Raw genomic sequence first — 15,166 nt, 5'->3', positions numbered from 1 at the left:
AACAGAAGGAAATGAAAACACAAACCAATCTTGCTAGAGCTTAATTTGGCATACCTGCTCTATTAAGTGGTCATATCATAGTGACCACGTGTAATGAATGTGAGAGTAAGTCAAAGAAGTACATATATGAATGAAATAATTTTGAAATTTAATGAAAGGCTGCCTTAAACTGATAAGAGTCTCTCTCATTCGCATGTTCATGGTAATATGCAACTTCTTTCAATACAGCATCCACTTTACCTCAATTTTTCTTAGGATTATTCTACTGAGAACTTGCACTGTCAATTCTTACTTTCCAGCTACATGAAGTCTAATTAATAGAGTCCTTCAGTGCTACAGCTTTTGGTAATTTAGATTAAACTCCAGTAGGTTCATGCAAGTTGAATTCAGTCTTAATGGGACTACTTGGCTCCCCTCCTACACTTTGGCTGTTGGGACGATTCATGTTGCAGTAGTATTTGCACTTCTCTCATGTTTTCCTCAATCTTTAATAGATGTTCACCATTTTAAGCTTGGATTGCTGCAAAGAAGCTGAAGCCAAGAGGAAAGCTACACATGCTAACCCAAACCTCTGCTTTACTAGCTTAAGACACCCAAATGTCACTGTCATCAGTAGGAGATTTAGCGATGATTTCAGTGGGATCACAATTTCAAAGCAAGTTATGGGCTTAGCAGCTCCACGTACGCCGCCAGCCCTCTGCCTGATGTCAGTGCCTAACAACACCACCGAACTAAAAACACATGGAAGGATGTAACAGAGGCGTAGGAACGATGCCAGCGCACAGCAAGAGAGCAGCAGTGAGAAGCAGTGTCTGGCATACGCACTTGTCTTTGTGAGAGAATGGCATGCACAGGATGGTGTGGATGATGGTGGTGGTGAGGATGATGATGGTGGTGGTGAGGATGATGAGCTCTCATTTAAATCTTCTGGATTTATCCAGTAGGCACGAGTGTCACGATTACCTTTCTTACTAGTACAGCTGATGTCGCACTGGAAAACATCTTCACAGCTGTCACTTTGCAAGCGCTCTTTCTGGAGAAGTTTGTCCACTCTCTGTATAATACACTCCAGACTTTTGTCAACATTCAACCAAACTTTCTCCTTAAAAGAAAACATTCCTTTCTCAATTTAAAAAGAAGAGACATTAGGTAACAAATCCCTTGGCAATATATTTCCTCCAATGATTTCAGTCCCAATTCCTCTACAAAGTTTCCTCTGGGCTATCATGCTTACATTTGTGCACACAAAAGCTCTGTATATGTAAATAGTGTATGCGAGCAAGTCAGCAACATGTAGTAAAATCAATGAGTGGTAAATTGCAAAACTATTTTCAAAGTAAATTTGCTGAACAATTTTAAGTGCCTCTTCCTTCACCATTTATTCGCGTTTCCAGTTGGCACTATTGTTTATTCTTTAGACGCTAATGTTTGACTAGGAAATGCCTAATCACTTTTGCTGACAAATGTTTACATTTCTCCTTTAAAGTTGTATTTCCGTAAGGCCCAGAGCAATTAAAATTCAGTGACAGCCTTTCCTCCCTTCAAAAGGCTAGCAGAAGCTGACGTACTCCATTCCTTTCAAAGCTACAGTAAGATAGAAAAAAAACCCTGGCATTCCCTTATAAACATGGATGAGCCCAAAAGCTAGATAAATGCAGAAAATATTTTAAAATCATTTTAGAAATTTGGTTGAAGAAGGGAATATCCCTGTTAAGTCAGATAAAGTGGGTGTGTCTGCTCTATGTTTTAAAGTGGTTATTTCTGCAAATGTAAATGCTACTTTTATAGAGGCTGTTGAAAGGAACTGAGACAGGGCCCTGGGCAACCTGATCTAGTGGGTGGCATCCCTGCTCATGGCAGGGGGGTGGAACTAGATGATCTTTGAGGTCTTTTCTGACCCATGCCCCATTCTATGATTCTATGGGATGAAGGAATAAAAAGATATAATATGTACAAATATGTGTGGGGTTTATGTGGCATGGTTTTGGTAGCAGGGGGGCTGCAGAAGTGGCCCCTGTGAGAAGAATGCAGCAGCTGCCCCATGTTAGATAAGGGCCAGTTTCAGTTGGCTCCAAAGTGACCAGAGGCCAGAGCCAAACCAATGAACAATGTTGTTTGTACCTCTGTGAGAGCAGATTTAAGAAGGGGAAAAAGAACTGCTGCACAACAGCAGCTGGGAGGGTGAGGAGTGAGGAGCAGCCCTGCAAGCACCAAGGTTGATGCAGCAGGAGGGCAGGAGGTGCTCCAGGCAGGCAGCAGCAGTTCCCCTGCAGCCTGTGGAGAGGCCCCTGGTGGAGCAGGCTGTCCCCCTGCAGCCCATGGGTCCCACATGGAGCAGATCTCCACGCTGCAGCCCGTGGAGGAGCCCCCGGTGCAGCAGGTGGATGTGGCCTGGGGGAGGCTGCGGCCCATGGAGAGCCCCCGCAGGAGCAGGCCCCGGGCCGGAGATGCAGCCCGTGGAGAGGAGCCCACGCAGGAGCAGGGGTCTGGGGGGAGCTGCTGCCCATCCGTGGGGGACCCATGCTGGAGCAGTTTGCTCCTGGGTCATATTGTAGCTTGTTTTTAGTTTCTCACTGTTCTGGCCTGAAAATAATGGGCAATAAATGATACTGATCTCCCTATGCGGACTGTGTTTTGCCTGTGACAATAAGTGTTGAGTGATCTCCCTGTCCTTATCTCAACCCTTGAGACTTTTCCATTGTATTTTCTCCCCCTTTCCCTTTGAGGAGGGGGAGCAAGAGAGCAGCTGTGGTAGAGCTCAGCTGTCCAGCTGGGTAAAAACACCACAGTCAAACTATCTAAAATGTTTCTGGAATGCTTACAAAGATTCAGAACGATCTCCCATTTTGTATTGCAGAAAAACTTATTCAACTATACTGTTACTTGAAATAATAGCAAGAAACACTCTATGAACAAAAAGATGACATAATAATTCTATACAAATGTCTTTTTCCTATATAAATCAGAGTAACAGATAAAATTACTGTATTGTATTAGTATCTAATGAACTGAATTGGCCTTATTAGTATCTCATTATTCTGAGTCTGACTAAGTCAAAGCATGCCAGAACAATTAAAACAAACAAAGATGCATTTTGAAAACAAATCGGATCTCATTTCTAAAGTGGAATTGCACAATATTAATCATTGTTTTAATTTATCTTGACTATTTCTGAGATTTAATTTACTTCTGTTTATATTACACAATGACAGAATTTACACAGGCCATGTCTCATTTCAATTGGCAGTGTGGTATGGAAAACCATTTATATTCTTTGTGCAAACAGTTTTTCAAAGCTGTTCATAATCAAAACAGAGATGGACAGCAAGTTCTAAATATTTAGATGAGAATGTAGAACCAGGGAAAAGTTTGGAAGGCTGAACTGTATAGCTAACACACACAAAATATGCTTTATTTTGGAGAAGTGTAAGAGCCCTTTGTAGTATGGTCAGTTTACTTTAAAGGCTGTTTACTTTCCCTTGGAACTGACTTTAAAAAAAAAACATGAACCAATTGTAGCGATCTCTGATGTTTAGGAGACTAAGAATTATTTATTAAGGCCAGTTTATATCTCCATGCCAAGTAAGTGCACATAGGATGGAGAATGTCTTTCTTGTTGACTAGTACCTCCGGTAGATGAGTAAGATGCATAAAAATACATTTCAAAAAAAAATCCTATGCGTATCTGGTGAGCGGTTACAAACATTATAAATAAAAGAACACAGAAAAATTAAAAAAAAATAGGAAAAAATATTCATCACTCCACTGAGCAAACATACCCATTCCTCTTCATGCCAATCCACCTGCAGAGAAGATCGGCTATTTCTTCCTGTCCATCTGGCCACAAGTGTATCTTGATCATTCCTCAGCATCACTTGTTCTCCTTCTCCAGAGGTTGGGGATGCCTTTGAAGCTATATAATCTGGCCTTGCTGCATTCAGTCCATGTATTGAATTTGCCAACAATTTGCAGTCACAGACTGTGACGAGTTGCCGCGTCTAAAAAGCAATAAACCCCTCGAATTTTAACACCTTTCTATTATTCTGCATATGATTTATACTACATTATTTCACAGAAATAAATGAATAAATAAATAAACCACGCTAATATCCTGTAAAAGAAAATAGCCACTGTTTAGGAGTCTCTGAGGTGCCTTTAAATCATTTTATACCATGTCCTTAAAAAGCTATATAGGGTACCAAAACACAAAGGGTACATTTCCCAAGTCTGTACTACTATACTAGCCTTGCTGTTGCTGAAAATTTCACCAATAATTTGCAATTCTTAACATTTTTATTTGCACTTCACCCTGCATTTGATGAAAGTTTAGAACACCATGCAGACATTTTTATGGCCCACACAACAGTTACCACACCAGACAGACCGTGCTTAAGCCCCACCAACCTGTCTCAAATCACAGCAATTAGGACTTAAGAGGAAAGCTAAAAGTTATAATTCATGAATCAATATAATCTGCTTCCTTATTTAGTAATGTTATGTTAAAAGATTTCTATAAGTTATGTGAATATGAAAAGACTCTGGCCTGTTTGTCTATTAAGAAAACAAGCTTCTCTTTATATATACAGACTTTGTCCAGCTTTAGAAAACCCCACAGATTAGTTATACACACTGTAGTCATTTAGAGTGAACGTTACAACTAATACATTTACATGGGGTCACATTATCTTTTGCGGTCTACAAGGCTGTATAAATTTCCCTTCAACTGGAACAATTTATGGCAAGGTGATCTGTCACTGCTGTTCCTGCCATGTGCAACCTTCAGATCTGCTTCAGGGACAGAAGACATCACTAAAACTGTAGTTGTTTTTATCCCTGTCAATACGATTGTGTTCAGGTGTGGTTTCAGTCTGTTTTCTATTAACAGCTATCAAAAAATAACTGATTGGCATCACTAATTCAGGCAAAGGCTGTCGCCATTATTCCTTATTTTACCAGTGGAACAGGAAGAAGAGTTTGATATACTTAAGTTTTGTTCAATTGCTGCTGCTTGACAGGTAACTTGGGCATATAAAAAAGGTGGTTATGGAGAAAAGTGTATAAAAGAAAATGAAAAAATGCTCATTTCTGGAATAGGACGAGTGAATAGAGGCAAACAGAGGACACTTTCGAGAGGAGGTGAAGGCAAAGGAGTATGAAGAGTAGGAGAAAACCCAAATAAAATGCAGCAAGTTCTAAAAGCTTGTCTGTTTTCATTTTTTATTTAGGACTATGCATGTTACAATACATTACTGAAAATGTAAAATAAATGTTTCAAGAAAATTTACTAAAGAAGGGTTAAAAAAAAAAGTGTGCTTCAGTGTGAAGATGTATTCTTCTCCTACCTTATCTGCCAGGATGGCAAGTGTTCTTTCAAGGCCATTAGCTGATCTGTCCTTGGCAGCTCTTGAGAGCCTTTCTGCATAGTAGCTGACTTGAGTTTTCAGGGTGTTGATTTGTGCAATAATTTCCTTTGCTCTAACAATGTCCTGTGGGATGTATATTATAGACTGGGAACTTGTTGAAGTGCTGAAAAAGAAAGACGGATTTAAGGGGGAAAATTGCTCTAGAGGTATACACATTATGGTAGCATGCTGGGGAATTAATGGCAGACAACAAAATTTTACCTAAGCTAGCAATCAACAGTGAAAGGCCAGTGGGCAATTGCACAGCAGGAACATGATCCTAGAGCTTTCTCTGCCTTTACTGAAAGCACTCAGATGCAGATTTACTAATCCCTTATGTGACTGTGGGCAGAGCTTGTATACCAGAGGGACAATTTTGCTGATGAGAATGTGTGAGATAGATTTTACTGTCAGAGACAGAACCAGCATTTGCAATGACAGCTTGCCCCATTCTCCCTCTGCTTACAACACAGACACTTCACTGAGGCCTGGTTTGCAAAACAGTATTACCACACAGCTATCCGTGCTGTGAAAAGAAAATAAAACCTGCACTATTTCCAACATGGACATGGCACCCAGATCCATAATGGAGATGGTGTGGTACTAACAAAATTCCTTCTGCTAGCATATCCTTTCCTCTATTGCAGGCCTGACTGGAGTTACACCAGAAAAAACAATCTTATCAAACACAAATTATATCTCCAGGCTAACCCAAGGCCTCCATCCTTTGTTTAGCCTCTCTGAGCACACCCTCACTACACTAAACTAGGGACTTGGTAACACTCTGTTACAGGCTCAGCTGTAACAAACTAGCTTTCTCCATCTAGGAAGGGAAATTACAGAAACTATTATACTATTAAATTACATAAAACTATAGAGGTAAAACATATCTTTGTATTGGTACACTGCAGGTCCACTAAGACCATTTACCTGGTAGTGGAGAGGATGAATGTTCACATGTTTTTTAGACACCTACTGAAGTTGCTTTCCTAACCTAAGCCAGATGTTGACTCTCTCTCTCTAGATGAGTTAGCTACTATCTCCCCATCAGTTAAAGGCAGAGTTAATCCTACCTGATGGAAAAAGAAAAAAAAAATCACAAAAGCTGCCTTTTAGCTTAGGAAATTAACTTATACTGAAGCTTATTGAAAGGGCATGGCTATTTGAAATCAACCCACCCACCACCTCTTTTTCACTCTTACACTCTTTTCACTTTTACACTCCTTTTCCCCTAGAGGGAAAGCTAGATGAAGATCAGGCCTTTACTTCAGCTCCAGCTGTGACAAGCATGATGCCCATTCATGACGTGGCATCAAGCATGAGCATCCATTTTCTATTATCTTAATCACACTCTTTTTTTTTCCACTCACAAATGGTTTCAGCACAGACGAACCTGCTGTGAGCATCAATCTCAGCACTGCTTGAAGGACAGAGCAATGCCAAGGGACTACACAGAGAGGAGTTTCTTTTCCAGGCACAGTTGCCTCAGACCTCTACCTCTGGGAAATGTGAATTCCTCTGCTATTCCTAGAGCGATACCATTCCTTTCTGCAGTGTCTCTGTGAGGTAGTACAGGAGAGTTGCATGAGGCATGCTTTGAAATCATTGCCACAAATACCAGTTCTTGTCCCTTAATAGATATTAAGGCAAGGGGGAACTTAGTCCCATATCTGTTTGAGCTCCGTTACAGGAAAAGACAGGGGATTCATTTTCCAAGGACAGGACATTATGCAGAAGGGATTTTTGAAAGAGTTTCCTTGTTTGTGTCCCTCTGGTCACCCACCTGAGTGGAGCAGAGAACAGCCACTGCCCAGTGCTGCTATGCTATATAGCAAATTAATCTTAGCTTTTAGGTCTTTCTTTGTACGTGATTTGTGCTCCGTATTGACAAGTGATCTTAGTGACAATTCCTCTGAGCAATTTCTTTCCACAACAATGTGGACGACATGCACAAAGATGTATGTGGCAGGAAAGGCCATGCAGCGTATTGAGATCTGATTTAGAGTTGTTACATTTTCAATCACAAACGTTTGCTGGGATGACTGGAGGAAAATTTTATGGCATAAAGTTCACATAAATTCACCTTCCAACCTGCAATTGCTTTTTCAAATGAACAGCTCTCATTGGACAGTATCAGGAAGCCAGAACACTGGCTTAAATGCTCGGTGAATTAGGGGTTCAACCTTTAATACGAGCAATTTAGAGAGAACTTCTGCACTGTTGAACCACCAAGTAATGTTTCATTTTCGTAGCACTGAACATGGAGAAAAATAAACAAAAGTTAAGTGGAAAGGTTTCAATGCAGACGTGGATTACAAAAGTATAACCCACGCCCAATCTATTGGTACAAAGGTTCAAGAATCTGTAGCGTTATCCTAATTATCTTTCATCACTGGCAGAAAGTTTCTCTCTGGGGAGTTTGCACTGGAAATAACAGAGGAAAAGGTACAGCATCCTCATGCTCTGTTCCTCAGCTTTCTAACTTCTTACACTCAGAGAGCGCCAGGAAGCTGTTCATTATAAGCAAACATTGCAGATGAAATGAAATTCATTCACACATTGTGTTCTACAAAGCAGCTGTGATTATTTAGAGCACAATTAGGGGTGCCATGATGCATGACATTAAAAAGCCCTGCACACATTAAAACGCACCAGATCTCTGCCAAAGAAAAAGAAAGAAAAGGAAAATAAAACAACCCAAAGAACGTAAGCTCTCTCTACGGAACTCTCAGAAACAGAAAACTCACCAACACTCCTCATAACTGCTAAAAAAAAAACAAAAACCAAAATAAAATTAGCAGATTGTTAGCAAATACCAAAAGCAGAAAACAAAACAAATGCTTGGGGAAATAACGTATTTGTGTCGTCTTTTCAACAAGGCAGGTACATACGATTAAACTTTTAAGCAAAAAAAACACAGATTGCCAGGGGACCATGTGTTGTTCTGGGAGATGTTGGGGATGCAGTACACGCAATTTTGCTGATGAAAGGAGAAAGAACTGAACAGTATCTATGTAACAATGAAATTGAGGAGATGGAACTCAGTTCTACTATAGTGTTTTTATGATAGCATAGAAAAACTTATAAGAGCTATCTTACCAGGGAGATCCTATAATTGTATTTTATATTAACAGCCAAGTTGAAATTCGTATTTCCAGAGTGGTAGAAAGAACAGATTACTGGCATATCTTGAGTTAGCTATCAAGACATTCATAATACAATGCATTTTTTAATCAATAATCCAAATTAGGATCTCACTCTTGATGTCTTTTAGGCTAGTAGGGCCCACTGCAATTCCAAACCCCAACTTCTTGGAAATATAGGCCCTAAAATCAACACTGACGTATACAGAGCTAAAGGTCTAGATACAACTCCCCTAACTTCAGACACCTAATACCTAGATGTCTATACCTTAGCTACTCTTGGACTCTTTGTGCAGTCCATGGTGAGAAACAGGACTTACTGAAGTGCATCGGATTTACCTGGCACCCTGTTGGCAGCGGGGCATGGCATGGGTGGCCTCTGTGAGAAGGAGTCAGGGGCCACCCCTTGCTCCAATGGCCCCACCGCAGGGCACAGCTAAGCCCCACAGCCATGCTGGTGGCATCTCTGGGATAATGTGTTTAAGAAAAGGTGAAAAGAACATCTGGGAAGGAGCGGAGGAGGGAGCAAAATCAGTGAGTAACAGCTGAGGAAGCACTAAGGTCAGAGCAGGAGGTCCTCCAGGTGCCTTAGCAGACATCTCCAGCAGCCAGTGGAGGACACACGCTGGAGCAGACGGGTATTCCTGGAGGGCTGCTGCCCACGGAGGACCCTCTGAAGCACAGAAGTGTGAGGGGGAAGGAGCAGAGGGAAACTGCAGTGTAGTGAATGTAACCCCTCTCCTGCCTCAGCCTGCCCTGAGCCACTCGGGGCAGGGGGAGAGAAGACTGCAGCAAAGGAGTGGGGTTGGCCTTGGGAGGCAGGGGAGAAAAGATGCTCTTTTACTGTTTGTCTTTCAGCTTCTCACTATCTGAGGCTGTTCTAATTGACAATAAGCTAATTTTCCCCAAGTAAAAGTCTGTTTTGCCTACAATAGTACTTGGTAAGTGATCTCCCTGTCTTTATCTCAACCACAATTTTCCATTCCTGTTTATTTCCTATTTTTTCCCTCTGTCCCGGAGAGAGAAGGGGGTGGCAAGCAGCTGGCTGGGAGTTTGCCTGACCCACCACACACAGGTATCTTACATTAGGGTATCTGTCGTGTCCCCTGCTGGCTCTGGAGGCAATCCAAGATAAACTAGCTCAGATGTTTACATCTGCACTGAAGGTATCTAAAGGTGGAGGACACGAATTCCACCACTCCTGACTGAAACTGACTGAAACATTGCCTTTACCTGCAGATTTCTGCAGACTGTTGTTGTTGGGAGTGTCACTGTGTTTTTTTTAAACACCTACCCATATGGAAGAGACTCTTTTGTATTAACTGAATTTGTTTTGCACTTGTTCATCTTTTTTTTTTTTTTTTTTTGTAGCCCATAGAGACGGTTTTACACTTTAAGCTCATGACAGGAGGGCTCAATTATACAGCACAAGGTCTTTCACAATGTATTTTGTTAGCTTCAAACGTCAGAGCACTTCATTTTTTGTGTGCTTCCTACATTCCCAAATAATGAGTGTAGCAACTGCTCCAAGACAGAAATGCCTACTTGAATGGAATAACCTGGCTGAAATTGAATGGCTGATTCTCTGTTCTGCTGCATCAAAAATCTACTCTGATTCTCTGGGTAGATACACTATTTGTGCCTCCTTGCTTTTAGATGACTAGGAATAAATTGCTACACTACTGTTACTGGTCTTCTAAGTGAACGCTGGAGAAGCAAAATTCCTCCCAAATTGATTCTACAGAGTAGCAGAAGAAGGGCCCACAACCTGTGTAATCTGCTGAGCATACTACCACAGAAATGTTATTCTTCAAATATGGAACCTGCAGTTTTAATGGACCCAGAAAGAACAGTTCAGTAACACTTACAGGAAAAGCACCAGATAGAAATTAAGATAGATGAGCTCAGTTACTGAGTGAGGAGAAAAAAAAAAAAAAAAAAAAAAAAAAGAAAAAGAAAGACATGGGAATTTAGATATTGCAGGAGTAAGGCCCACTGAAGTACCTAATAGAAGGAAGATATTTCAGAAAGCAACAGTAGTTGCTTTCTGAATGGGAAAAGAATGGGAAAAGCAAGCCCAGCCCAGAAACAGTGTTTCCTGGTTTATAGTTTTCCCTAGTCCCATCCTAGCACACTCTTTCAGTTGGGAATAATTGCACTAGGCATACTTTTGCATACTTTTTTCTTTCCAGTACACATCTGACTGATATTCACAGGGTGTTGCTACTCATTATCAACTGCCAAAACTGATGCTGCACTTGGCAGATCAGCTCTGAACAGTACAAATCCTTTCTTTGGAAGGGCATTAGCAAAGTCTCCTTTCCCTGGCTACAATGACTCTGTATAATGCTGCTCTCATTGTTCCTCCAATTCTCCACACTGCAGCAAAACTAATGCAGACCCAAATGGTATTATCTTTTCCTTAGCAATTGGTGTGGATGCCAGGCAGTCTCTCTCAAGATTGCACAATGGTTGAGATTGGAGGGGATCTCTGGAAACCACCTGGTCCAACCCCTGCTCCAGCAGGGCCACCCCGCGCAGGCTGCCCAGGCCCATCTCCAGGCGGCTTTTGATCTCCCAGGAGGGAGACTCCAAAATCTCTATGGGAAACTTGTACCAGTGCTCCTTCCCACCAGTCTCGCTAGAAAAGCAATAAACACAAATTGTCCATGAGGCTTTTGCCCATCAGGCACAGCTGTGGGTTGAAAGCACGATGTAGTGCAGCTGAAGAGCTTCTGCAGGCCATCTAGGCCACAATTTGGTAAACTCAAACCCAACACTTAAAGCAGCTAAATAAATGAATCAACAAGTATTCAGGAAAAGTAACTATTTCACTAAAAGAACTATTAGTAAGGACCTATCATTAAACAAATATGGCAATATAAAGGGGAAAATTTTTCCTCACCTCCTTTGGAAGAAAATATAGAATAATCTTCACACCGTATAGTAGAACTATTGAATGAGGTGCAACAAAAACATAGAATGGAATGGTTTTTCAAATCACTGAACATGGGCTGCTAGGAAAGGGCAAGATATCAGCCGACACAACAACATTTCTACTTACTGTTTCTTTGCCTCTTCAAATTTATGAAGCTTTTTCCGCAGGCCACCTGATTTGAAGCCTTGACAGTGAGCTGCTGGTGCTCCTATGGTGACTATGTCGTAGTTCTGATCTGAGATGGACAAAAAGGACTTACAAATGAAAGCTCGTCATCTTTACATAAACAGTTGTGTTTACAACTGGCCTGATTTTGCATAACCCTACACGGTGACTCCAGAGAAAAAGCATACAAACTTATAACAGCAAATAATGATCAGAATCTTTGCTATTCTGACACAAACCAAAACAAGTGGAAGTGACACAGCAGCTTAATCCAATACATTCCCTAGCACAAAGGCTGGCTTATGTCACCTTGGGCACAGTTAACTCCAAAATCTAGTTATGCCACCTGTATAACAGGGATAATTGCATCTACACCTATTTTTTTGCAAAGAGATTTGGAATCCAAGGACAGAAAGTGTTATACAAATGCCAAGTAGTGTTAATACTACAGAACTATAGTTTGTGGAAACTTGACTATGAAAAAAGACAAGAACAAGGTGAAGAAAGACTTAAACAAATACCTGATCCTCCATCATCCTGGACTCTCATTCTCTGTATATGTAAATTCGTGGGAACAAATTCCAATTTTTTATCAGCTTTCAAGCTACTGGCTTTAAATGAAGGACCTGAGAAATGCAGAAGAAAAGTAAGCATAAAAACTCTGCATCTGCCTATGTTAAAATACTCAAGGGGCTTCATTCATCATTGGCTACATGCCGAAAGTAAAACAGAGGAAAAAAAATATAAAAAGATGTGTCTTTCTGTTAACATTCAAAATTCTTCTATACTTTAAGGATAAAGTTAGAGAATGAATAGAAAGCAAATATTCCCTCCCAAAAAATTAATAGAGAAAATTAATCTAAATAGTATTTTTTACTCATCAAACTGAAACGTTCTAGGTTCCCAGTTTAAGAGAAGCACTAACTATAATTTGACAAGTATCACTTTATTACAAAAAAGAAATCTTGCTGACCTTTATACTGATGCAGGTCAGTTAAATTTTCCTGATAAGTTAAAATAATCGTTTGGTACTGAGTTACTATCTGTCGACGAAGGCTTTCCCAACACGGAGACAGTTCTCCCAGTTCTTCTAGTTCACAGACCCTATGGAAAAAAAAAATAAAAAGGAAAAAGAAAAAAGAAATAAGAGAGTGTTTAGCTCACTTGTCTACTTGAAGGAGAGTAAGTTTCCCATTGTAGCAATGTAGCATTTTCCTCAGCTGGTGCATTGTGAACTCACTCCTATCTAACCCAGTCACCAAACTGGGAATGCTCCCCCCGTATGTCTCAAAGCACTTCTGGTGAGCTCTATCCCAAGGAACAGGGGGTCTTTGCAGGTTGAATACACCGTGTTTCCCCAGGAGCCTGAGGTGTTAGTCAAAAACAAAGCTTCCCACCTTCTGCAGGAGCCATCAAACCATATGATAATTTGCAAATGATGAGCACTGCCATCATGTCAGGTGACTTGGGACAATGATGACCTTTTTAGGACACTCCACGGAACATTTATGGCTCTAAATTAAATCAGAGCTACGACAGACTGTAGCTGGGAGATAAGCACCTGACATTAGGTACAAGGAATATCTGTGCTGCCCAGGTGTCTACATGACAGTTTTCAAGGCCAGGAAGGGGGAAGCCTTAAGAAGTACGGGAGGTGGTGGAGTCCCTGGGGGTGTTCAAGGAAAGGTTGGACGTGGTGCTTGGGGACATGGGTTAGTGGGTGACATTGGTGGTAGGGGGATGGTTGGACCAGATGGTCTTGGAGGGCTTTTCCAGCCCTAATGATTCTATGATAAGCATTCACAAGGGGTTTGAAAGATATAAGGTAACCCAACAAAGCCTTCATCTAGGATTCCGGATTTTAGGCACTCAAGTTTCACTCTGGGTGGAATACAGAATGATTGAATCCCCCCAGATTTGAACAGAAAAGCCCTCGGCTTTTCCACTATCCCTTGACTGCTAAATTTTCAGTCACACATGGCTATCCTATGTTACATAGTGTTCCCCAACAGCACTGCTGAAAAAATATTTGGTATATCTCATGTCATGCTTGTGACTATTGCCTTGTTGAACTAATACGCTACTTGGAATAAGGAAATTGGAAAAAGTAAACAAGTCAGCATTAGACAGAATTCAACAGAAATTACCACAGGAAGGGTAGATTATGTGTCAAAATGATTTAGAAGTTTTTTTGCAGTTTTCTCAATATCCCTTATCCATAGCATTAATCAACTGTCCATACATAATTTAGGGCAGCACATGACAGAATAATTTCTACCTACATTATTTAGGATGTTATTAGAAGGAGGCAAGTTTCAAAAAAGCCCTTCAGATTGATTTGCCAACAGGCAACACTGTAAACTATACATATCAGTGACTTGGAAAAAGACACTTCTAGTTTCATCCTATAAACTGTTTCTACATAATATACTATTGTAACCACCTTGTCCAGTTCCCTACTCAAAAAAAAACCATGCATTTGAGCCCAGTCTTCCTGAAGTAAATTCACAGCTTAAAACAAGCTTCTTTGTTTACCCTATGAGGCTAAGATAGCAGGGGATGTGCATATCATAAATAATTAGGGTAGTCAAAATATCCCCCTCGTTAGATATTTCCTTTCAAAGAGCTTTGGACCAGAAAGGCTTTATGTAAGTGATAGCAGCTGCGACTATCCAAGGGTATTTTAGGAGTCACCACAATGTTAAGACAGAAGCAGCTGTGCTCATGTAGCTGCTCTCCACTTTTCTGGGCTACAGCACTAAAACTGAAGAAAAGAGCACTTGGCCAAATCTGAGATATCCGACTGAATACAAACCATGACTGCGCTATTTCCCACACTAGAACAAAACAAGGCACTGATTCAACATGGACATATCAGTAACACACCTTAAAGAAAAACAGTTATTCATTAGAAATACAAAATATAACTCACATCTAAACGTGTAATGGCACACCCCAAGCCCCTTCTACCACCAAGGATGTAGCAGCACAGCTATGCAAGGTACATCATTCTTTCTCTAGAGTCTAAGAACTAAAACGCCTTAACTTGACTTAACCTGACTACTCTTTAAGTAAATGCACCCCCTAAACAACAAAAGGCAACAGCAGGTAAAATCAGTGTGAACTTCAGAAACTCAGTTGTGTTATGCAGTTTTTCTATACATTACAAAAAATCACTGCAATGTTCTTTTGAAAAGTTATCATTTTTGCAAAATCTGAAAAATACTTGCAAACGCTGTAGACTGCTTCTGCCTCCTCATATGGATTAACACTTGACTTTCTTTCACAACATCCCAAGAGGGTTGAAATGTATTAATATAGGACACTGAGAGCATTGAATAGCTTTATTTTTAGGTAAGGTTGGACTTAATTAGGCCTCTAGGAGAGGGATTCAAACTCAGCCCCAAATACTCAGAAATAAGGCTAAAATCATTTTACCATCCCAATGGAAATCCTGTCTTTTCTAAAGAAGACATAAACCATTCTGTATGACCCTCTGTTCACAAAGCACAGCCTAC

At 40.7% G+C, this 15,166-nt stretch overlaps 1 protein-coding gene across 15 annotated transcripts in view; it reads right to left on the bottom strand.

Moving 5' to 3' along the window:
• INPP4A (inositol polyphosphate-4-phosphatase type I A) overlaps window positions 1-15,166 on the bottom strand; it is a 110,257-nt gene that overhangs the window by 25,984 nt on the left and 69,107 nt on the right. For 5 of the 15 annotated variants that reach the window (XM_084519539.1, XM_084519538.1, XM_084519529.1 and 2 more), the window contains exons 11-17: window positions 12,622-12,752; window positions 12,170-12,274; window positions 11,610-11,718; window positions 8,150-8,167; window positions 5,343-5,526; window positions 3,780-3,998; window positions 826-1,102 (exon numbers count right to left, since the gene is read on the bottom strand). In XM_084519539.1, the coding sequence (XP_084375665.1) occupies window positions 826-1,102; window positions 3,780-3,998; window positions 5,343-5,526; window positions 8,150-8,167; window positions 11,610-11,718; window positions 12,170-12,274; window positions 12,622-12,752 (1,043 nt within the window). The remainder of the gene's footprint in view (window positions 1-825; window positions 1,103-3,779; window positions 3,999-5,342; window positions 5,527-8,149; window positions 8,168-11,609; window positions 11,719-12,169; window positions 12,275-12,621; window positions 12,753-15,166) is intronic. The other 10 variants (XM_084519543.1, XM_084519530.1, XM_084519532.1 and 7 more) reach the window with 3 other exon arrangements.

This window comes from Aythya ferina (genome assembly GCF_964211825.1).
Source record: "Aythya ferina genome assembly, chromosome: 1".
In the NCBI taxonomy this organism is placed as follows: Eukaryota; Metazoa; Chordata; class Aves; order Anseriformes; family Anatidae; genus Aythya; species Aythya ferina.
Note: the sequence above shows the minus strand (reverse complement) of the source record. Positions and strands in the feature narration are given on the sequence as shown.